The 23,644-nt window shown below is 40.7% G+C and overlaps 1 protein-coding gene across 5 annotated transcripts in view; it reads right to left on the bottom strand.

Annotated features, from left to right (window-relative positions):
* Positions 1-23,644, bottom strand: part of TDRD7 (tudor domain containing 7) — a 46,886-nt gene that overhangs the window by 8,795 nt on the left and 14,447 nt on the right. For all 5 annotated transcript variants that reach the window (XM_015614981.3, XM_015614982.3, XM_015614983.3 and 2 more), the window contains 4 exons: positions 19,375-19,460; positions 18,000-18,211; positions 3,729-4,300; positions 1,342-1,528 (listed from right to left, as the gene is read on the bottom strand). In XM_015614981.3, the coding sequence (XP_015470467.1) occupies positions 1,342-1,528; positions 3,729-4,300; positions 18,000-18,211; positions 19,375-19,460 (1,057 nt within the window). The remainder of the gene's footprint in view (positions 1-1,341; positions 1,529-3,728; positions 4,301-17,999; positions 18,212-19,374; positions 19,461-23,644) is intronic.

Below are 23,644 nucleotides of genomic sequence, written 5' to 3'. Positions count from 1 at the left end.
ATTGCTGTAAAATCATCCCCTCCAACTGTTCTACAAAATCTCAGCTTTAAACATGAACAGAGCTGGAAGAATTCCGCATATATTATTTCAAACTACATGAAGAAGGGTAATAAAGTTGCAATTTTTATTTATGAAGTTCTGAAAGTGTTGAAAAGTCAAATACCACTTAGGTGCCATTTTAAGTTTTGCCTATTGATTTTACAGCATTAAGAGAATAACTTTGTTTTAACCATGTCTTTATAAATATTTATAGAAATACAGAAATATATATAATATATACATATAATACATAAATATGTAATATATATCTTATATATTATATATATAAGATACATATAAAATATATCTATAAATACCACAGTTCATGCAGGAAACTAGTATGGAAACTGCTACTGGCAGCAAATAACTGTTAATAAAGTTAGAGAAGGAAGGCTTTGATGGGACTTACTACAACTTTTTTCCTAAACTCAATCCTGCAAAATATCTGCATTGCAAATATTAAAAAGAGGTCTGAGAATGAAGGGTATCATACTAACTTTCAGGAAAAAACCTCAATTCTAATACACATGCTATTTCAGTATTCATAAAATGGTTCAACCTTAAAATATGTTCTAAGCAGGGCTGGGTGACCTAACTGGGGAAAGAAACAAAAATGTTAAGAAGGTATTATTAATACTGAGGTATCATTAATATATATTAATATAGACAAGAAATAACTGAGAAGTTTTAAACTTGTTTTTGTACTTCTAATATGTGTTCTAATTTCACTGCAGATGGCAATAAGAGCCTGTTTGGCACAGGAGTTAAGAGAAGAGTCAAATAATGTCAATGGGGTTTAACTAAAATGCACATGACATAATTCCCTGAATACCAGATCTGTCTGGAAGGGGAAAATATACTTTTTTTTTTTCTTTTTTTTTTTTTTTTTGTGGGTGGGGGCATATTTAGTGCATGCTAGAGATACTTCAGTACAAGACTTCAGACAAGGTCTAGGAGCAAATCAGTCTTGTCCTTCCCTTTCTCTTCCTGTCCCCTTCAACCATTCCTCCTATCAAAGGTGCATTTTCAGTACCAAAGTGCTGTAGGACCCAGCCCCTTTTAAAACCAAAACCAAAACTCCCAAACTCAAAATATTTATGGAGAAAAACCTGAAAGACTGTTTAATTTTGTCAATCATGTAACTTCTATGAGGTCTTAATTTCTCATGTACCTGAAAACAGAAGCACTTCAGGGCATGGAAAGAAAGAATACTAGTGCAGCATATTTAAGAATTGACTGTGTATCTAAAAAACAAGTTTGTTTCAATTCTTTCTCCAAGTGCCAGAAGAGGTAATTGCTTGCCTTTACTCTGTTGTCTTCTAGAGAAATTATCCGGGCACGCAACCAGGCATCTTCTTCAGCATTTACTGCAACAAGTTGCCCAACACTCAGAGACTGAGCTGGTGACACTGTACTGTTCTGATTGTAGTATGCTTTCATTTCATCTTCCATTTGTTCCTGGGCAGAAGAATACCCTTTGCCCACATACCTACAATATTTTACAAAAAAACCCCAAAAAAACACAAGAGTTGGGATGCAGCTTCAAAAAAGCTGAATAAAAACATAAGAACATTTACATGCATATATGGGTACATGATATACATTTTCTAAGACATTTGTGTCCAAATTCTTCTCTTTTTAGAAAAAAAATATTACTCTGTCACTAACAAACACCATCTTAATCTGGTTTTCACTAAGGTTGATCCAAAGCATCTAAAATATCTTTAAAATTATCTGTTAAGCCAAGTGCTGTTTACTCTCATACTCCAGATTTATTTTTATATTTGGCTGCTGACCTAATGGTTCATATTAATGCTGTTTGTGTTACGCAGGTCTTCTTACATCAAGTACAATAACTCTCTGGAAAATCCAAATGGGAAGTTCTGAATTCTTCAGAAACAAGTCAGATTAGAGCAGACAAAAGGAAATATTGCCCACAAATTTCTATTAGTAGCTACTGTTTCAGCTTGTTCATAGAGAGCATGATACCACTCAATTCTACCACACAGTTTAGATTATATGCCCAGAGATAGTGCAGATATTGTAATATAACATGATATCATAGCTATGTTATAAAGATTGTTAAATCTGACCACATTCCAGGGAACTGATTTTCCTAGAAACAGCCTTTTTGTTTCTGTGCAAGCACTCCTCTACTTTGTAATGGAGATAAAGTGGGGTGACAGTCACGTATGTGTTGCTTTAAAGTTTCTTGAACATTTGTTTCATAAAGGTACCTAACAGACAGTTGGAGTAACTCAACATAAAGCAGAAGAATCTTTCAGAATTTCCTTCCTCCATCACTATTTTATTCATTATTTATTGTGATAATTCAACTGCAGTATCTAGTGTACCATCCCTGCCTTCAAACACTCTGTTGTGAAAGTCCAGCAAATATCTAGGAGTGTCTCTATCACCTCACTTTTATTGACTAGATTAGAATTCTCAAAACAGAAACAGCACCAAAGCAGCACCTTTCAGCTTTGCCTTCATTTGTACTGCAGGTGAAACGTTTCAGACAAAAAAACTTAGCCACATACCAAGAAAGTAAAGAGATATTGATTCATCCCTGAGATTGAAACAGGAATCTTGATTTTATTGGTTCTGCAAAAATTAACATCAACCAACAGATGCTACATAGCTCTGGTGTAGGTCAGCAGAAAGAGACTGGTAGGACATGTAAGAAAAGAAGAGCCCATGCACTCTTTCCTCCCTATATGTCTATATGAACATTTTCTTGTCATAGCAAAAAACCCTAATCCCTTCAAGACTAGTTTCATCATATCAGGATAAATGACCTTGACCATGAAGTACATGAGTAGTGATTTTAGTAACTAGAACCAAAAAACCACTAATTATCATCATGTACCTACACACATCTGACAAACTGAGAAACTTCAGTACTGTCCAAGAAACATGGTTCAAAATTTGGGAACTGCTGTTTTGTAGAGAAATTTTTACATAATCATCCTCAGCTCAACATTGTCATACAGTATTTTAATCCATGGTACTCAAGTCATTCATCCCAAATACTTGGCAAAAATATCCTTAAAATAACAAACTAGAAAGCTAACAACCATCACTCTATATCAACAGGAATTTATAAATGATGCCAGAACTAAAATGTGTACAGGAAAGTTTTGTAGAGTTAAGTCACACATGCATAGCAGGCTGGAAGTAACAGATATAATGTAACAATCCACTTCTTACACTGTCCCATCAGACTAGGCTAATTAGGAACCAAATCAAGAAACACTAGTAGTTTTTTTTGCTGAAAAAAAATGATGAAATGTTCCGTAAGTGGAATCTGAGTGCACTGAAGTCATGCCTAGTTACTGTAAGTTATAGAAGTAAAAAGTATTTTAATAAGCACAAGAGTAACATCTGAATACTATTTTGTGTTGTAGTGGAATTATTTTATAGTTTTTGAATGGCAAATCAAATCTGCCTTGATTTTCAGACAAGCTAAAGCTAATGATATAAGTGATTGGTTCAGGACAGAGAAACTTTCAGAAAATTTCCATTTAAGCACACAAACAAATGGATTCTTAATTTTCATTAGCAAAATAAGTAAATGATAAAGTCCTGAAACTTCCTGTTCGTCTATTCTTTTCTGGCAAACCTGCACAATATGAACACATGGATTTATAAATAAAGCAAGAAAGATAGACTCCAAAATACAAACTTGCCTAATCAGGACTTCATTAGTGTTTTTCAATTCTATCACCATGATGGACACAGATCCTTCTGATGGAATGGTAAGAGGAGGAACAGTTATGTTTTCTAGATACTGGTCCTTGGATTCTTCATACTGCTGTTCAGCTGTGGCCTTCACACCACCATGCCTCTTGACTTTCTCAGTGACACTCAGACTTTCATCAATGCATCTTTGGGGCTTAGGATAGAGGATCGCCTTTCTGGGGACTCCAGATACATAGTCCACAGTACATATATCTGACAGCAACTCCAGATTATTTAGAATGTCTTCTGGAAATTTTACTTGGTAAGCGTCTTGATACATTTTGGGAAGTGCATGAGCCCAAAGACCACTGGAGTACTTCAGCAAGATGCTAACAACTTTTGCCTTGAAGTCACTACTGAGTGATGCAGGTGTGGTCTCTGTATTTGGTTTTAACAAAGGGTCTGCCTTTGATGAAGAAACATTCTGAGATGCCTTTTCTTGCTCAGTATCATTTTTTGCTATTTTCTTAGCAGGATAAATAAGCCCATCCATTGGATCTATTCTGTGTATTTTCTCCACCTTGGAAAATAAAAAAGAGAGTCAATAATCAGTTGCATCTCTTAACACGAAACTGTTTTCCCAATTACGCTTTTATAGCATGCATTTTATACAGGCTTTGAAGAAAACATCCACAGGGAGCTAAGCTTGAGGCAGTTACTACAAGTTGGCATTTCCTAATGCTTCCTCCTCAGTTTTGAAGGATTCCAAACACATATAAATACATCAGTAACAGGCAAATATATAATTATGCAATACAACTGGGACTTCCTTCCAAAGAAGTAGAGCATCTCTTTCCTCCTAAGAGGACCAGAAGGTGGTGATGCCCTTCACAAATTAACATCTTTTGCACATTTACCTCCCCAACCTTTCCCACAGGCAAGCAGATCATAAACAAAAGTTTCCCTCAGTTTACTGAGGAAAAAGAGATTTGATTCTATACTTCAGAAAGAAGAGGACACTTGCCAGGCAGTGCTGTTAGGCAGGCTATCTGCTGTCATACTCAAGCAATTGTTTTTCTTTACAAAAGTTCTGAAATTAAGGAAGAAATTTCTGGTTCACAATAAATTTCATAATGAAATTGCTTAGACCCTTTTAAATCATCCCCCCAGCCTCCTTTAGAAGCAGGTATTTTGCCAGCCCCTACACATCCACCCTTTGCTAAGCTCAAAAATAAGCATATCACATAGTCTTAAGTCGCAATGTCGAAAGTATTGTTTGAGAACTGTAACCACAGACTCAGAACAGAATTCTGCTTCCTAACGCTTTGCAGTTTCAACCTAGATTGATCTAACCATATATTAGCAGGAATCCATGTAAAATTGAGATAACAAAAGGCCTTAATGTCTTCACATTGGCCCCAAAGCCAGAAAAATAAAGCTCTAAGCTAAATGTATCTCCACTTTGAAGTTTTTTCATCAGAGGAAACAAGTAATCAAAGTTATTTTCAAAAAGCAGATCAATGAAAAAACATGGTACAGCTGAATTACTTGCTACTACTCAGGGGTAGCAATCACCTCCACCCCACCTCCATACCCATCAGAACTTTATAAACATTGCCCAAGTAATTCTTTGCAGTTCTGCCCTAGCAACATACAACCAAACCATAATGAACAAGACTTCAGGTATTATCTTACAGAAAAAAGAATAACACATATCACTAATTACCAAGATAACACTAGCAAGAAACAAATACTGAGTTACAATACATTGAAAAGAAAAATCAAATGGCCTTTGCTGTGTCTAGAACCATGCATTTTGGTCTGTGTATATCTCACCAGACTTAGCTGAAATTGCCACATTATGATGTGAGTTAGGAGTCAGGAAATGAACAATGTAAGTGCATTTCCATATACCTGCTCTGCATGACATTGTCTAGGCTGGTGCCAAAACAATCTGTTTTGAACAAAAGGTTCTTGGGACTAGGTATTGGTCAACTTTCATGAACACTAGCACGACACAAAGAAAGCAGTTTTCACAGATATAAAAAAATATTAACCATGTTAGAGAACCCTCACATATTCCTGGTAGCATGCCTAAATTATTCTCTATCAGTGAAAAACCAAAATAAAAATACTTTCTGCAAGAATAAGATGTAAGAAAGCAAAGTTCTTGGGCATCTCTGCTAGACAGCTTCATATAAGAGACAATAAACATGTTTGGCAGTGAAACATAGAAGGACCAAAGATGCTTTCAACGATTCCTGACAGACAACATCTATATTTGTACCCTCTGATATGAGGAATTTTACTGTACCCTTTGTACCACAGGAGAAGAAAGGAGTTCAGTTAAAAATAGAAGCAAACAAAAAAATCAAAGCATTGCAAAGGCTTTGATACATGGTCATGAGACCAAAGTATATCAAGTCACACAGACAAAAAAATCAGAGTATGCCATCTTGGCAGATGATGACATCCTAGATAGAGAGGAATTGATAAGGATGTCCCATGTGTCCATGGACAAGACTAAGGAATTCATTTACATGACCAGCCAAGGAAACTTTTAGCTCCAGAAAATACTTAACAACTCAAGACAACAATTTGTTTGAGACAGCTGCTTTGGAATGTATGACAGTTCATCCTGGAAGAAGTTGGATGCAGATGTTGACCTTTATGTATCCCTTCCCTTACCTCTTTAAACAGAGCTGCAACAGAGCTGAATAAATTTTTGCTGACAGGACTACAAACCCTTACACACTAAAGGCCAGAAGCAGACTGAGATCTTCAGAGATCTTTAAGCCTCTTAACTCCAATAATAGCTCTGGGGTTTTCTAGGCACTGAAGTTCTGTTTTGAAGAGGCTTTATATGCTGACTGCGCAAATCATTTAGAGAACAGCAAAATACTGTTTCAGTTAATTGTTTCAGATTACATCAATATAAATATGCACAGGTTGACATCACTAGAATAGGAGAATCATAGAATATCCTGAGTCAGAAGGAACCCACAAGAATCACTGAGCCCTGCACAGGACATCTCAAGGAATCACATCACCTTCAAGGCCATAGAAACTTTTAATAACAAGCAAACGGCTTCACTTGTGAGCAGCACTTCAAAACAGCCACCCTTTCTTAAGCACAAATGTCTCAATCAGGTTTCCTGTTGAGCTTATAGATTTGCCTTCAAGGTACTTCCCATTAGTATGGCTGCCAGCCCAGCTCTGCAAGTACATTATTATTCTGGGAGATACTGAAAAACACGTGAAAGACAACACAGCCATTCATTCAGCACAGCCAGCACAGGTTCATTAGGACAAAGTCTTACTTGTTAAACTTAATTTAATTTTATGACAAAATAACCCACCTAGCTGATCCAGTGGATATAATCTTTTTGGGTTTCAGTAAAGCGTGCTATATTGGCTCCTCAGAGTGTCCTTCTGGACAAAATATTCAGTATACACCTGGATAAACACATCATGGAATGGGATGGGTGAGCAATTAGCTCACAGGTCAGGTGCAAAGGGTTACAGTGAATGAGGTGACATTAGACTGGACACCTGTACTGGTGAGGTTTCATAGAGCTCTTCAACATCCTCATAAATTACCTGGATGCTTAGTAAGTCTTGGAAGAAGTACTAAGCAAGTTCATGGAAGATACAAAATTGGGAGGAGTTGTTGACTCCATCACAGACCTTGCAGACTGACCTTGATCAATTAGAGGGCTAGGCAACCACCAACAGTATGAAGTTTAACAAGGGGAAGTGCTGGATTATGCACCTGGGATGGGGCAAACCTGGATGTCTATACTGTATAGACTGTGGAACAAGAGACTGGAGAGCAGCTCCATGGAAAGAGACCTTGGGGTCCTGGTCAGTGGCAAGTTAAATATGAGTCAGCAGTGCCCTGGCAGCCAGGAGGACCAACTGTCTCCTGGGGTGCAGCCAGGCAAGGGAGGGATTGTCCTGCTCTGCTCTGCAGTGGGGCAGCCTCACCTCATGTGCTGGGGGCAGGTCTGGGTGACAGAACAGAAAAAAGACATTGAGCTATTAGAGAACATCCATTGGAGGACAATGAAAGAGTCTTGGATGAAGGCCATATGAGGTCATTTGGTCTGCTCAGCCTGAAGAAGAGGAGAATGAGTTGCAGTTACGACTTCCTTGGGAGGTGAAGAGGAGTGGCAGGCACTGATCTCACCTCTCTGATGACCAGTGACAAGACCAGAGTTAATGGCCTGAAGCTGTGTCAGGGGAGGCTTATGTTTGCTACCAGGAAAAATCTTTTTCACTCAGTGGGTGGTTTTGAGCACTGGAACAGACTTCTCAGCGAAGTGCTCACAGCACCAACCCTAACAGAGCTCAAAAAACACTTGGACAACAGTCTTAGGCACATGGTGTGATTCTTGGGGATGTCCTGTGCAGGGCTAAAATTTGTATTCCATGATCTTTGTGGGTGCCTTATAAGTAGGAATATTCTGTGATTCGGTGACCTCTCCTGTGATCTGTGATTCTCTTGTCACCTCTCCATTACAGAGCACAAAGCAGAGCAACAGAGAATGAAGCTGTTCTACACAGTATAACAATATTTTTGTCCTGGGCTTGAATAACAGAGGCAAAAAAAAAAAATTAAATTAAAAATTGAAATATGGAGACTTAAATAATAAAACTCAAAATAATAAAAATACTTCCAAGATAAATACTAACACTTTTCATTCCACTGAGTGGAATGAAAAAGATCAAATCTCCTTATTTTGACATACACATATAGTCAAGGCAGACACACTCCTGTATGTGTTGGTAGGACAAAAGCTTTGCATATATATGCTTGACAACGTTCAAAAATACCACTGCACTAACATACATAAACCAAAGAGAGTATTTTCTTTCCAATGCCAGCCTTGCTTAATTGTGTGTACAGTGATAATCATATACTGGTAATCTCCTGGAGCATCAACACTTTCCAAAATGAATCTGGAAAAACACATCCTTGACATGAGAGTTTCTAGTCACGGTAAATGCCGTTCAGTTTCAAGGTTACATTCAAACTAGCGTATGTGGTTATTTTCTGCTATTCTTCTTCAAGGTAGGAAAAGAAAACCCAAGGAAAGGAAGTTAGTATTTATTGTGAGTGACAGAGTCTCATCTTATGTGGTAAACAAGAAGTCTGCCTCTTGGTATCCAACAGGTTCTCAAAGACGGCTCTAAAACACAAACCAGAACTATCACTGATTCAGTGAGAAGAATTTGTCAGAAGTGTGGTGCAAGAGTTCTTTCAGATCTGATTTAAATATGCAACATGGAAGCCAACTACCACAGCACATGTACCACAGATACTACACAGAAACATTTTAGTGACAGATACCTTGTGCCTGTCACTAAATAGTGTGAAGGCAGCTCCCATCTACCTGACTTTCCTCAGCAGTACAAGAAGTCCAACTCCCAGCAAGCTGCAGCTCAAAGCAGTGAGGAAGGTATTTCTGGCCTTGATCAACGCTACTTTACATCAACACATTGGCTGACATCCTCTGTCACAGGCAGCCACCACAACTTCAGGTCCCACTGGTTTTGCCCATCCCTCTACAGCACAGGTATCCTCAGGCAATGGTGAGGTGCTGCTTCAACACTAACATTCACCTCCTCTCTGTTCTTCCAAGTAGCTGCTTCTGAAAGCAACAGAGTTTAAGCTACCAAACATGCTGAGTATGTGTCCAGAGCAACCAAATCTGGGGGGAAAAACAGACTTGGCCAGTGTTCTTAAAAGGCTGAAGATCCCCACTGCACATGGTGGCATCACTCAATAAGGAGCTTTTCCTTACAAGGATGTGGAAGCTTCTTACATCATCCAGTTACAGCTAATCCTTGGAATCCACTCCAGCTTTTACAGCTAGTCTGATATGCAATTAATTATTTTACATGGGAAGCTATGATAACTATCTTCTTACCTTAAACAACAAAGAAACATATCAAAACACTTGTTTTCAGCCAGGCTTCATGTTAGCTGGGAAGTTGAAATAGGACTGGAATATGTTGGCCAGAAAAGCTGCAGCATGTGCACTGTCAAGAACATGACTGGATACAGATCTGGACAGACTGCAGGTGACCCTGCATGAGCATGGGGGTTGCATTAGGTGATCAGAAGAGGGCCCTTCCAACCTCAGTGATTCTGTGATTCTGCCTCTGGTAGTCATTTCTTCTGTACTTGACTGAAATGTTAGAATACAAGTTATACTGGGTATGTTTTTGTATTTTCGCTTGTTGTTAAACTAAATAATCCCTATTGTCAAAATATGCTCTGTTCAGGTTCAGCTCGTGCTCAGAGCTGGGATGGGAAGCTCTACAAAGTTCAAGAGTGTCTTTAGATTGCCACCTTCTGCCCATCCTCTTTGCCCCCCCATTTCATTACCCTGCACATCACAGTGAAGATACTTCTCCAGTTTCTTGTGCTTGTAAGACTCTGGTTTATGAAAATACACAATTACAAAGGAAACTGTGATGCAAGAAGACAGCTGAGTCAATCTACCAGCTCCATACTGTGGAGGGTTGCCCCTATTCCTCACATCTTTATGCCAGCACTGAGGATCAGCAGATAACTTTGTAAGCAGTTCTTTATGGCTGTAATAACCTTTACCTCACAGTGCACTGAAGTTCTCCTACAAGGTCAGAAAAGTGCAAGAGTTAACACACAGGAGATGCAGGGGTTGCAGGAATATGGAAAGATGCTGTCAAATGGAGTCTGACTTCATTTGGTGGCTCATCATGTTGTCTAACCACTCATCACCAGGACTGAGGTTCAGGTATATCAGATTGTTCTAGCACTGTGTTTGGACAGCAAAGCTGTTCTGGACCTTCTATCCTCAACAGGCTCATTTCCACACTTGCTACGACACCATCTTCCCAGTGAGGCTGACACCAACTGTAGTCTGCTCTATGTTGAAGTATGTACAGCACATCTAATTACATTTTAAGTAAAACATGTCTTGTGTTCTCCAAACTCCATTCTAAATAGCTAGTGACTCCATGTCTAAACACCAATTTCTTGAATGAGCGTGGCAAAATAAAGCTTTCATAATCCAAGAGGTCATCTACTGGAAACAGCTTTTAGGGTTTGTGTAAAACAGTGAGCTTTCATTCATACATACTATCAAATGTGACAGCCTATTCCATTGTCTCCTCCATGTGCAAAGTACCTTAGAGTTGGATTTTTTATTCTTTCAAGTCTACTTCCCTGTTTAAAAGGATGACTCTTGCTTCACACATCTTAACTGTGTGTAGAAATTCCTTCTTTGAGAGTAAAGACCTGACAAAACCAAAATTTCTCAGGGAATACAACTCTCTATTGTGGCAATCCTTCTCTTTTCTGAGCATACATGTTTAATTCACTCTGAATGTTACAGTAAAAACTCAGCTCCTTGATGCATTAGTATGTAGTACCTATTTTGTTAAGACATGGTGCACTGTCCAGGACAAGATTCAGAAAACTCCAGATTCAGTCCTATTTCTGTTAATTTGTTTACCATCTAATCCTGGCATCCTCCCAAGCCTTTAGTTTCACTTTCTTCAAGAAGTCCCAACATGGATAAATGTAAAATATGAATAATAATCTCAGAACTGAATACAGCTAAAAAAAATAAAGACAATATCCTACCAGTCGATTAGGCAGAGTATCTCATTGTCTCATGCAAGTCTCATTCTTATCTGAAAAATCCTCTACCTTTCTGTAGTGATAAACTTTAACTTGTAGTGATTACTACGAAAAAAAAGACCAAACCAAAAACCAAAGAACAAACCAATCAAACATCCCCAAACCAAGGAATAAAAATACGTTAATTTCCCCCTCAATTTCTCAAATTTTTTTCCAGTTAACTATTTTCAAGACTGCTAGACTGTCCAACACCTTACCAGACATCCAAGAGATTAAGTGAAGAAAACTAAGCTTTCCTTTATCCTGTAAAGCCTCCTTCTCATAATAAACAGCAACAGGGCAAATCTTCTCCAGTCTGAGGAACCTTTTGACACGGCATCAGCCAATACAGCGTTTAAGGTCACTAAAGAATATGCTCAGGTGCTACATATTGTTTAGCTTAATGTTTATTAAATAGTAAGAAACCTGAATAAGGAATAATAGATTATAGAAATAAAACTGTCCTCTGACAACAACAGATTAATAGTTAATCTGGTATGTAGCCAGAGCCAGTAGGGTATTTTATGAGAAGGAATATCTTTGCTCTAGAACTGCTGAAAAGCAAACCTATCTCTTCCAGCACAAATGGAATTTCAAAGCAGGGAATGATAATGTTGTTTTTATATTGGCTTCCTCAGAAAACAAACAGAAAGACTAAGGTATTCATTACCACAAGAAAACTCTAGAATCAGTTCAATATGCAAACATCCCTTCATTCTGTCAATTAAAAGGTATCTGCTCGCTATTCATTCTACAAAATATCAGCTCTAGGATTGGTGTTTTCACCAAAACTTTGTACTTCATAAACATGGAAGAACTTCTGAGGTATGACAGGGTCTTACAAGATCCAGATGTCCTAATGGATGAAATGCATTTTTAGCTGTAAGTGATCCACTTTCAGTCAGACACTCACAAGTCTATGGAATAGCATGGGATTCACCTGAGAGTACTAAAGGAACTGGAAGAAGCACTTGCCAAGCTGCTCTCCAGTATTTATTATGAGTCCTGGATAACCAAGGACATCTGATGACTAAGATTGGCTAATGTGATGCTCAGCCACAAGAAGGGTTAGAAGGAAGCTCTGGAGAGCTACAGATCAGTCTGTCAGCCTGACCTTGATGCTGATAAAGGCTATGGAACAGATCATCTTGTGTATGATCACACAGCACATGCCAGACAACCAAGGGATCGAGCCCAGCCAGCACAGGTTTGGGGAAAGGCAGGTCTCTCTGACCAACCTCATCTCCTTTTATAACCAGGTGACGTCCCCAGGGGATGAGTGAAAAGTTGTCAACCTGGACTTCAGCAAGGCCTTTGACACTGTCACCCAGCATTCTCCTGGAAAAGCTGGCAGCACATGGCTTGGACAGGAGCACTCGTTGCTGAGTTAGAAACTGGCTGCACAGAGAGTAGAGGGGAATGGTGCTGCATCCAGCTGGGGTGTGGGCACTAGTGGTATTTCTCAAGAATTAGTATTTGGCCCAATCCTATTTAAAATTTTTATTGATGATCTGTATGAGATCGACTGTACTCAGCATAATTCACTGGTGACACCAAGCTGGGTGGGAGTGCTGCTCTGCTGGAGGTCAGGAAGGCTCTGCAGAGGGATCTGGACAGGCTGGATCAATGGGCCAAGGCCAAAGGTGTGAGGCTCAATAAGGCCAAATGTCAGATCCTGCCCTTGGGTCAAAACAACCCTGTGCAATGCTACAGGCTGGAAAGCTGCCCAGCAGAAAAGGAAGATGCTGGTCAACAGTACCTGAATGTGCACCAGGACTGTGCCCAGGTGGCAAAGGAGGCCAATGGCATATTGGCCTGTATCAGCAATAGTGTGGCCAGCAGGACCAGGGCAGTGATTGTTCCTCTATACTCAACACTGGTGAGGCCACACCTCAAGTTGGGTGTCCAGTTCTGGGCCCCTCATGACAAGAAACACATTTACACACTGCAGCAAGTCCAGAAAAGGGCACAGGAGCTGGTGAAGGGCTGGAGCTGGAGAGGGTAATGCCTATGAGGAGCGGCTGAAAGAGCTAGGGTTGTTTAGCCTGAGGAAGAGGAGGCTCAGGGGTGACTTTTATCACTCTCTGCAACTCCTTTTGAGGAGGTTGTAGCCAGGTGGGAGTCAGTCTCTTCTTCCAGGCAACCAGTGACAAGATAAGAGGACACAGACTCAAGCTGCACCAGGGGGGTTCAGGTTGGACATTAAGAGGAATTTCTTTCACCAAAAATGGAGTCAGGCATCACACAGACTGCCAGGGGAGGTGGTTGAGTCACCATCCCTGGAAGTATTCAGTAAATGACTGGACTGACAACCAGTGCCATGGTTGACAATGTGGTAGAAGTAGTAGTTTGGTAGAAGGCTAGACTTGATCTTGGAGCACTGTACACCAATACACACAGTATGAGAAACAAACAGAATTTATCAAGCACTGATAAATAGTCAAGCACTGGCTAGCTCCCAGAGCTGTTACTTCTTTGGTGCCAGCAGGACTTGGTGGAACAAGTGTCACACCTGACATGCTGAGATGGAGGCCTGCAGGCTCTTCAGGAGGGATAACCAGGGCAGACAATGTAAAGGAGTTGCACTGTATGAAAAGGGGAGGTTTGACTACACAGCTCTTACCGTTGTGATGACATCAGTGAGAGGCCCTGGTTTCAAAGGAGTGTTGTAGTGTCTGCTACCAATAGCCACTCAGTAGAAATCCCTGGGTTGGTATCTTGTTCTTACTGGAGATTGCAAGTTCCCAGACATGTGCGGCAAACACTGGACTGCTGTGATAAGCAAATCTGGGAAATGTGTGAAGCTCGTAGGAAATAACTTCTGGTCGCAAGTAATCAGTGAGTCAACTAGGAAATACGGCCTCCTAGGCAGAGGACTGTGTCGGGGGAGGTTCAGACTTGATGTTATGAAGCATTTCTTTACTAAGAGGGTGATCAAACACTGGAATAGGCTTCTTGTTTGATGCCCCAAGCCTGACAGTTAATGTCAGGATAATGCACTTAATAACATTCTTCTAACTTTTGGTCACTCCTGAAGTGGTCAGGCAACTGGACTAGATGATCACTGATAGATTCCTTCCAAATGAAATATTCCTTTTCTATTTATTTTGCAAATACTTATCACTTGTATTTTTGTGTACCAAGTCAACATTTGCATGAAGCTATTATAAATGCCAAGATCCCTTTTTCCCAAGCTTCAAAGTCCACACAGAAGAAAATTCACGTTTTTGAATGCAGTGAGAGTCTTTTCTGTCCATGGGTGTAATTAAGATTACAAGGAAATTTTATGGGCCAGAAACATGGCATGAGGAGGTTTCATACCTCTTCAGAGAGCCCTGGTCTTTATAACTCTGAACAACCCTCTATTATTAGCCAGGTAAACTTGTATTTGCATCCTTTACCAACTCACTTGTTACAATTCTGACCAGCATGTGTCCAAGTGTTACCCCTGAGGAATCCCACCATAACTTCCTGCCTTTCAGAAAGTAAATTATTGCAGGCTTGCTCCATTTCCAGCTTTTAAACCAACTAAACACCCATGCAAGGACGTTGCCTAATTCTCTAAAAGTTTTTGGAAAAGAACCATGGAAATTCAAGCAAAAGTTTTGAGAGAAGGTCTAAGAGTTTAGGCTTCTCTTGCACTGCCATTTCTGAATCACCATCACATCATGTCTAAATCACTCACAAAGTTCAAGAAACTGAGGAGAGCTGAGCATGTACAAGGAAGAAGTCCCTTAAACATACATACAACTCAGAAAGGAGGTTTATATTCATACTGTAACATGACATTTTGTCATGTTGCCAGTACCAAATATAAATTTCTTATTACTTTTTACAAAAAAACCCACAAAAAAACCCCACAAAATCCACTTTCATTTACATGCCTACATGCATCTCACACCTCTGCTGTAAAGTTCCCTCTCCCTCAGGGGTTCAGCTGCTTGCATCCCAAGGATTCAAGGCTGAGCCCAAACACAGTAAAACTATACAACTTTGACTCCAAATTCTAAGAAAACAGCTAAGTTGTGAGAAAGACTTGTGACAAAAATACGTAGAAAGGTAAGAAATGAGACAGGAATTGCAAGCCTAAAATAGCGATCATTTGTTGCTCAAAGACACATGGCAAAGTAATTAGTCAAATAGAAAGGAAAAAAATTCTGATAAAAAAGGGTGAAGGTGGGAGGGTCACTGCCAGTCATCATATTTTTCAAAGTATTAGTGCTGGAGGTGAAAGCAAACAACTCAGCAACACTACTGATCTGTCCAGAGTTACTGAAACAGATTCTTCTCTCAGCTGAGGTCTGTCTAGACAACAAAGACTTGTAAGCGTATTTATTGTCAGCCCCATTGCTCCTGAAGGCTGGGCTAAAATCTGTGACTGCTAGCCACTACTCGGTAACTTTGTACTTTTGCATATAGCTGTGCAAAATATATTACTACAAGTAAGATGCTCAAGCAAACTGACCTAAAGAAGGGAGGTAACAGAAATATGGACACAAAGTTAGCCTCAATACATCCTGCCTGAACCGTGAAGAGTGAAAATACGACCAACCTTCAACTTAGAGTGACATTTGGGGACTTGAACTCACTAAATAAGAAAAATGTCCATTACTTGTGGTTGTAAAAACACAGAAATTGCAATTTCCTAGATAAAATTCCTTCCCTTCAAACAGAAGTTTTTGAGATGCAAAGTTATTCAGAAGTGGTACCCTCCAAAGCACAGTCCTCAAATTAAAAGCTTGGAGACACTGAAAGTGTATTAGGTTTGCTGCCTGCTGGTTTTTAACTATGCTACACTGAGTAGAATGAGTACAAAAACACTGTGTTCTTCTTTAAGAAGATAATAAAAGAAACACCAGGCATATTTTTGAGCCTGGCAGACACTCCCAGAGTAAGAAACCAAGACAAGTAATTCAGGTATCAGGTATCTTTACTTCCACTAGAGAGTACAGTCTGTCTTCTGTATTTCAGAGATTTTACAGAGCTGTACACCTGCAGACAATATGTTTGAACCAGAAACTGATTTAAGAGATGTACAGTAGGTTTCATATAAGAAGTCCCAGTTCAAACTTCTCCATGCCTAAGCCATAATTACGGTTTTGTAAGTCAGTAAACTGAGACAGGCTTTAGAGTCTCATTAACAGTTCTCTACAGTAAGACTGATTGTGCCAAAATAACTTGATAGCTCTGACTGCTGTTGTACTATGCCCATTATATTACAATGTTTCCATGGATTTAATCAGTGCTTATTTATGCTTAAATGACTTTATTTGCATGCTAGAAAGAAAGAGATAGACCCAACAGATAACAAGCAAATGGATAATGAATAGAGAACAAAGATCCTGGATGAACAGGACTCACTGGAACATTAGTTACAAAAAAGGCTAAAATTTGCTGCATGAATTAAGCAATTCAAGACATAACAGCTTGCTCTGTAGATAACACAGGAACCAACCAGCAACCATCAAAACAAATTGCTGCTGACTGCTTACATTTCTAGTGTTTGTAGTAAGGTGTTACAAACACATTTTATATATCTGTGAGAATATCATACATGCATGCAAATGGTGTTATTCCTCAAGAGCTGTTACTCAACTTGGTCAATTTCTCCGTTTTTTTTTTTTTTCCTTCTTTTTTTCTTTTTTGGGCATTTAATGCTTTTACATGAGAAAAGACTTAGTAGGAACTAAAGGAACTTCAAGAAGACAAATATTCTTATTCAATACTCTTCTGTGGTACACTTTGATAGATACAAAAGAAGTTGAAAGTCTTCATTGATACCACTGGCCTTTTAAAGTAAAGTTAAACAAAGCCTTGATGCAAAGTTGCATGACACCATAAATGACCCATGAATGCAGAAGAATGGACAGAAGTACAGTAGGTGAAGACCCTCCAGCCAGTGGTGATGGCAACTCCTGTGTCAGACCTGAGTGGACACTTGGCCAGATACCAATTGCTAATAAGAGAGGAAATGAGACTCTTGGTAATCAAGGGGTAACAGGCATCAGAAGGAGGGCAGAAAGGAGCTAAGCTATAATCTCTCCCCCTAGCATTACCACTCTTCAATTTAATCTCTTATTGTATCATAAACCCAACTTACAAAGCAAAACTCCTTGGCTTAAGATGTGAGAAAGACCTCTGGAAAACTCTATAGAATAAATACAGTTAGACCTCAGGCTGTTCACAAAGTATGCTGGTAGCTTGTAGCTTTAAGAGGAGGTAAACCCACCAATAAACAAAAGTATAAAAAGCAATTGGGGGAAACAACCCAAACCAAGAACAACAAACATGGCATGGAGATCACATGTCATCAGCTATTTGAGTTGTAATAAATGGGGTCAGTTAATAATGCCAAGACATCAACCCCAGGCACTCACTCCAGAACACCACAGAGGCTGACCTTCCTTCTTCAAAACAGTAGTCCAGTCAACAGTGATTTTCTAGGGTTTCAAAAATTTGGGAGTGGAGTGGTGGGGGTGTGGGGTTTCTTGTCACTGCTACAGAGCATGAAGGGAAATGCAGGTACACATAAAATAACATTTGGCAAGTGAACACTGGGAAATCAATAGGGTACTGGCATCTTCCATAAAAGTGGCTCAATACTTACTGTGCACACATGAGGCCAGTTCTCAAGCTGATAGAGCACTTCTGGGCTAAGGTCTTCCCAGTACATTTCCTGATAGATCTGAGGCATCTTTGATATCCTGACCCCATTGCTGTACTTGCTCAGAAGCTCCTTAATGCGACTTTGAACTTCATGGACATCAGCAGCAGAAGAGCCAGGGGCAACAGTATGTGTCTCTGCAGTGTTCAAACTATCTGTTATGAAAAATACAACCTTGAAGTAAACACAGTCCTACAAACTAAGACAGATTCTACAAAGTAAGACAGATTATTACCTCTGTACTTAAAAACTACACATGGCAGTATAGCACCAACTCTAAAATACGTCTCTCCTGTCCAGCATGGCTAGTTCAGTCACTTCCTATGGCAAAGAACTTCAGAAATCTCAGATATTTAGTAACTATCTGAAGATGAATCTTCAATCACTGTAATTATATTTGTAAGATGTTGCTACATGTTACTCCTGAAGGGATTCTGGAAGAGGATACAGAAACCTCTGCCCCACAGGAGCTGAGACACTGCACTAAGGCAGCATGCCAAGAGGGGCACAAGGTAATTTCTTTATGAGTACAAATACACCAAAGATACTGCATGACAACCAAGAATGTTCTTCTATATTTAGATGGGTATACAAATCAGACCAATGATTTGCTTTTCATTCCAAGATATGTCCTGAGGAAAAATCTCCACCCAGCAGGCAGCTTTTCTGTGCCACTGTATCCAAGGAAGCCCTCCAGTGGTGCAAGGAAAGTGACAACTGTTCAGATGCTCTGGGCAGTTTCATACATTGTGTGTAGGAATTAGGCAGTCATTATTCCAGGAGGAGATTCACATCACTAGCTTACCTTTACATCTCTACTCCTCTCTTTCATGGGGTATATTTGCTACCAGACCTGAAGCTTCACAAATCAGGCTGACAAGTCTCAAAGAAAGCAACCATCATTTTGCAAGCCCATCAGCAGCACAACTGTTGAGCCATGCAGGCAGAAGAGTATTTGCTGGACAGATACATTAGTAATGCTGCTTACTCCTGAAAGCCAGGATTTCATCCCTATAACCAGATTCTTACCCCGCCAGTGAAGTTAAGCTTACTCCTCCTGTTTCCAAACTCCTCACACTGGCTTTGTGATTGGCTTTGACACTTACTGCCCAATGTTTTTCCTAGAAGACTGAGAGGCAGACAAGCAAACACACATTTCCTCAGCAAAATGAAGTAAGAGTGAAAAGGTTCACTCACAGAACTTGATTCCTCATGCACACCCATCTTCATTCAAAACAACTAAACTACTAAGACGGATTTTTTTTTTAAGATGACACCCACTCTGAGTAGTCAACAAATAATTTCTTAATGGGCATACCACTTGATTCTGTGGAAGAGCTTCTGGACAGGTGAACTTGCAGCTCCTTTTGAAACCGTGGTGGGACAGTCAGTCTCTTCTCAGACCTAAAATTTGAAAGAAAATTGCTTAGAATCATTCTTCTGTCTCTAAATAACATTGCATTTGCTTCTAAGACTTATACATAAAATAAGATGCATTCCACACACTCCTAGAAAGCGTCCTGCACAAGATGAGTAGTCACAATGTCCTTGTCAGGAAGGCAAACTGATCAGCAGTAACAGGACAGATCAACAGGTGGTTTCTAGTTTTTACTAATTTTTCTCATTATTGTAAGAAACAAAACACAGTAAAAAGCCATTTGCAAAGGAAATGCATCTAGGAACACATAGGCATTCAAGGTCTTTTTGTGGATGCTGTTCGTTATACAGTTTAACAGGCTCTTCTCTGAAGATCTCTCCCACTGAAAGCACACAAATGTCATGCTTGCAGGTGATCTTCTGGGGTCCCCCAGAGAGCAGTAAATTTCACTTGGGAATACAGGCACCAAAATGAGCTCTTGATACTGAAGGGAGCACAGCACTGTGTAGGTCACAAAGACCTGGGAAAAAAACAGCTGTGGAATAATTACATACAGTGCAAGCAAAAAGGAACAGGAGTTGGAGAAGAGAATTCAAAATCTAGGTAGCATCACCACAGCACGGCAGGTTTCTCTGAACCAGGCATCTCCTGACCAGTGCAAACCCTGCACATGCACTAGGCAGGCTTTGCAGAAGATCTCTGCCCAGGGGCCAGTTCTGGAATTCAGGGACAACAGTGGAGCAAGCCATAAAACCCGTGAGCTGCAGGAATACCAGGGGTGATTTTCACAGCTTCACCTGGACTCTGAGAAGGTAGGACAGCAGTTCAAGTATGATGCTGAGGCTAGTTGCAACAGGAAATCAAAACCAAGTAGCCTTACGTGTCATCACACTGACTTTTAATCAGAGCATATCCATGAGTCAGAAAGAGACCTCCCACATTCACATCTCTTCTAAGGAGCATCTTAAAAGGTTTAACACTAATTTGTCTCCTCTGCTTTTATGCTGTCCCTGATAGATGAAACCATTGTTCCTTCGTTAACTGTGGGATATTGTACCAAAGACCATACTTCTGTTCCGAGTCATGTCCCACAGCACTAGCTGTGAGGATATGCACTGCCTAGCTCAGAAATTTACAAAACAGGAGTCATGTTCAGAAGTGCTATGCAACAGCAGATCAACTGCAAGCACATTTATGAAACTCAGAAAGTACAAAAGCAAAGCCACCCACACAAAATCAAAACTTACATTCACACCTGGAACTTGCTGAGTATCTGAAAAGCCTCTTAGAACACTTCATCTGAATTATATAAAACCCCTCTACTTTCTGGGCACAGCTCAGATGCCCACACAAAGCACCAGAGTCTCTTTTTAGAAGGTGGCTGTGGGTGCCCATGCAGATGCTATGAGAAATCCAGGATCCAAATTTGTACGTATATCTACCAGTATGGACAACTCTAAACTGAACATATATTCAAGTTAAAAAAGTCCTCTTAATGGAAGCAGGCGCAAAAGAGACTACCACCTTTGCTAGGCAGAAAGCAAAACAATCCTATTAAATAGCCCCATGGGTAGTGGAGACTGTCCTGCTACCCCTGCCTGCAAATAGGAATCCATAGCTATGTTCTAGTCCTCTGTGCCATACACACTTACATCACTTTAAGCCCCAGATCAGGTGACACAAATGATGTGACTACAGGGTAGGCCAGCCTGAACTGCAGGAAAGTTCCAGTGAGGAAGAGGGCAGATGTTCCCAGCTTAAGCCATGTCATGTGAACACCCTGGAAAGGAACCTTGAACAGAGGACTGATGATTCCATTCTGCTGCATGTAAAAGCTAATTGGATTTGGGATCCTCTCAGTATTAAGACACTACATGTAGTGTCTTCCTATGCTTTATGTTGAGGTTCAACAGTTTCCCACAATGGGCAGTGACATCAGCTTTGAGCCCAGTCACCACCAGTTTCAAGCCCTGCAATCATACAAGTATCGTGTAACGTGCTGCTTGCTCACACAGATCATGATGGTCATATGTCTCCAGCAATGAAATGGAATACAGCCACACAGTGCCAGGGCCAACATACTTCCTTTTCAGTTTGCAAGTATGGACAACTCAGCTACTTGCAAGGCCTCGTGTTGCTCAGCTGCTAGAAGCCTGCTCCCAGCAAGAGGCCTCCTAACCACACCAGCAGCCAGGCCCTTCACAAATGCATGAACAGCTCTGCAGCCCTGACAAGTCCCCAAGTGTAGCTCCAGCTGAGCAGCTAGTCACATCTCACTGCCATACATTACTGCCTCACAATGAATGGAAGCAATGCCCTTCCTGCCAATTGCCTTACCTTGGTAAGGCCCCTGTCACCCCAGTCTACTCTTTGGCCCTTGGACAGTGCTATCTAAGCAGCAAGGCCACATGTTAGCCAGCAGCTAATGGCTCCTGCTGCTTCAAGCAAGAGGGTTCACCAAGCACCTGAACCTGTTCTCATCCATGCTGCTGCCTTCCAGCATCAAGGATCTCTGCAGTTAGCCTTACCATCAAGGTCTTTCCCTGCTTCTGAGGGTCCACAACAACATAGTCAGGATAACCTGAGAGCTTGCTGCTATAAAGACAACCCTCAGACCCTGAAACAGCATCTGCAAGAAAGCCTTGGACAGCTACCTTCAGCATTTCTCTATTGTCCTGTGTGACAGAACTGGGAAGACAACCAACCTGTTCCCCTTCCACCTAGTGCTACATAGGGGCAAGCCCCTGAAGCTGTAATCATGAAAATCTCCAAAAAAAAATCACAGAGTACTACAGAGGTGGCACATAGACTTTGGCAATCACAAGGAAACCACCACTTGCAGCCTCACTGAGGAGCTTCACTATGTGATACTGCATGGAGCACCAATACCTGTCAGCATCCAAACAAAGTCTGTCACTGACAGGACATTGTGTTGAGGCAAGGAACACACATCTGCCACAGCAGGACATATATTCAACAGAAAAGGAGAAAAGAGAGATCTCTATGTGTAACCACGAGAGCATGGACGTCCTTTCCTATGATGTGGGTACATGGAGGGGCAGGGTGGGTAACAGAACGTCAAAAACTGCACACAGGTAACAGCTCACTCCAAACTGGGAAGTGGGGCAGAGAGAGTCTGTCACCTTCAGGACTTGTCTCAGTCAACCTGCGCTGTGAAGGCTCAGCCATTCTCACAGGCAAGTGTTGACACCGCTGCTGGAACAGTGCCCTCAAGTCTGTGCCAGATAACTATGAGGCTGCTGGCAGGCCAGGATTTCTGGGGATGCTGTTCATAATTCCACTCATTTGCACACTGTTTTTTGAAGTCAGGATCTCCTGCCTCCGAGAAGCTTTCCCTCCTGCAATTCCCAAAGTACAAGCAACTACAACAGTTCAGGAGGTACAGAATGTCCCCAGCAGCAAGAACACTTGGATCTTGCCAGTCCTGCTTCAAACTGGCCAAGTTGAAAGAAATTAATCCAGTCACGTGCCCACTATACAACCTTGTATTCAAATAGACTATGAATCTCACCTCCCCGGACTTTCCCTTCAGTATGTATCCAAGCTAAGGACTGCATTTGGACACTGCAAAAGCACAAGATGTCTCCACTAAAAATACATGAGCCAAAGCAGACTTTGCTTGCAGCTTCTCCTACAGTGCAGGGCAGAAACTGCCACAGAAAGAACAGCAGAATACTTACCTAAAAGGAGCTCAGGAGAGACAGCCAGAGATGAACAAAGATAACACAAGATGTAGTAGACTACATTAGGAATAGCCAGAAGAAGAGTGACATCTAACTAATTTTATTTTATGCATTACAAATCTTTAAATGCTATAAAATACTTCCTGTATTTTCCTTACAGTAACTAACTTGGAGAAAACTCAAAAAAAAAAAAGTGGTTTTTTTTGTTTTGCCTAAGGCAAAGTGACTCTGCCTTTCAGGGAAGTGCAACTCACCTGCACATACAGAAAAGGGAAAGCCCAAGCACAGATGTTCCTACATTTATGAGTTACAGCAGGATGGCTCGGTCCCTCTCTCCTCTGCACAACAAACCCCTGATAGCACATGGATTCATGCAGGTGACTGGGGCAGGATGTGCCTGTTTTCTGTGGATCTTCCAGAAAGAGCAGGCACCACAGCAGGTTTAAGCTGTTGCGCTGCTCTGGACCACTTCACAGCTACGCTGCCGTGCAAGTGGCACACCACTG

Source organism: Parus major, chromosome Z (genome assembly GCF_001522545.3).
Source record: "Parus major isolate Abel chromosome Z, Parus_major1.1, whole genome shotgun sequence".
NCBI classification, from domain to species: Eukaryota; Metazoa; Chordata; class Aves; order Passeriformes; family Paridae; genus Parus; species Parus major.
Note: the sequence above shows the minus strand (reverse complement) of the source record. Positions and strands in the feature narration are given on the sequence as shown.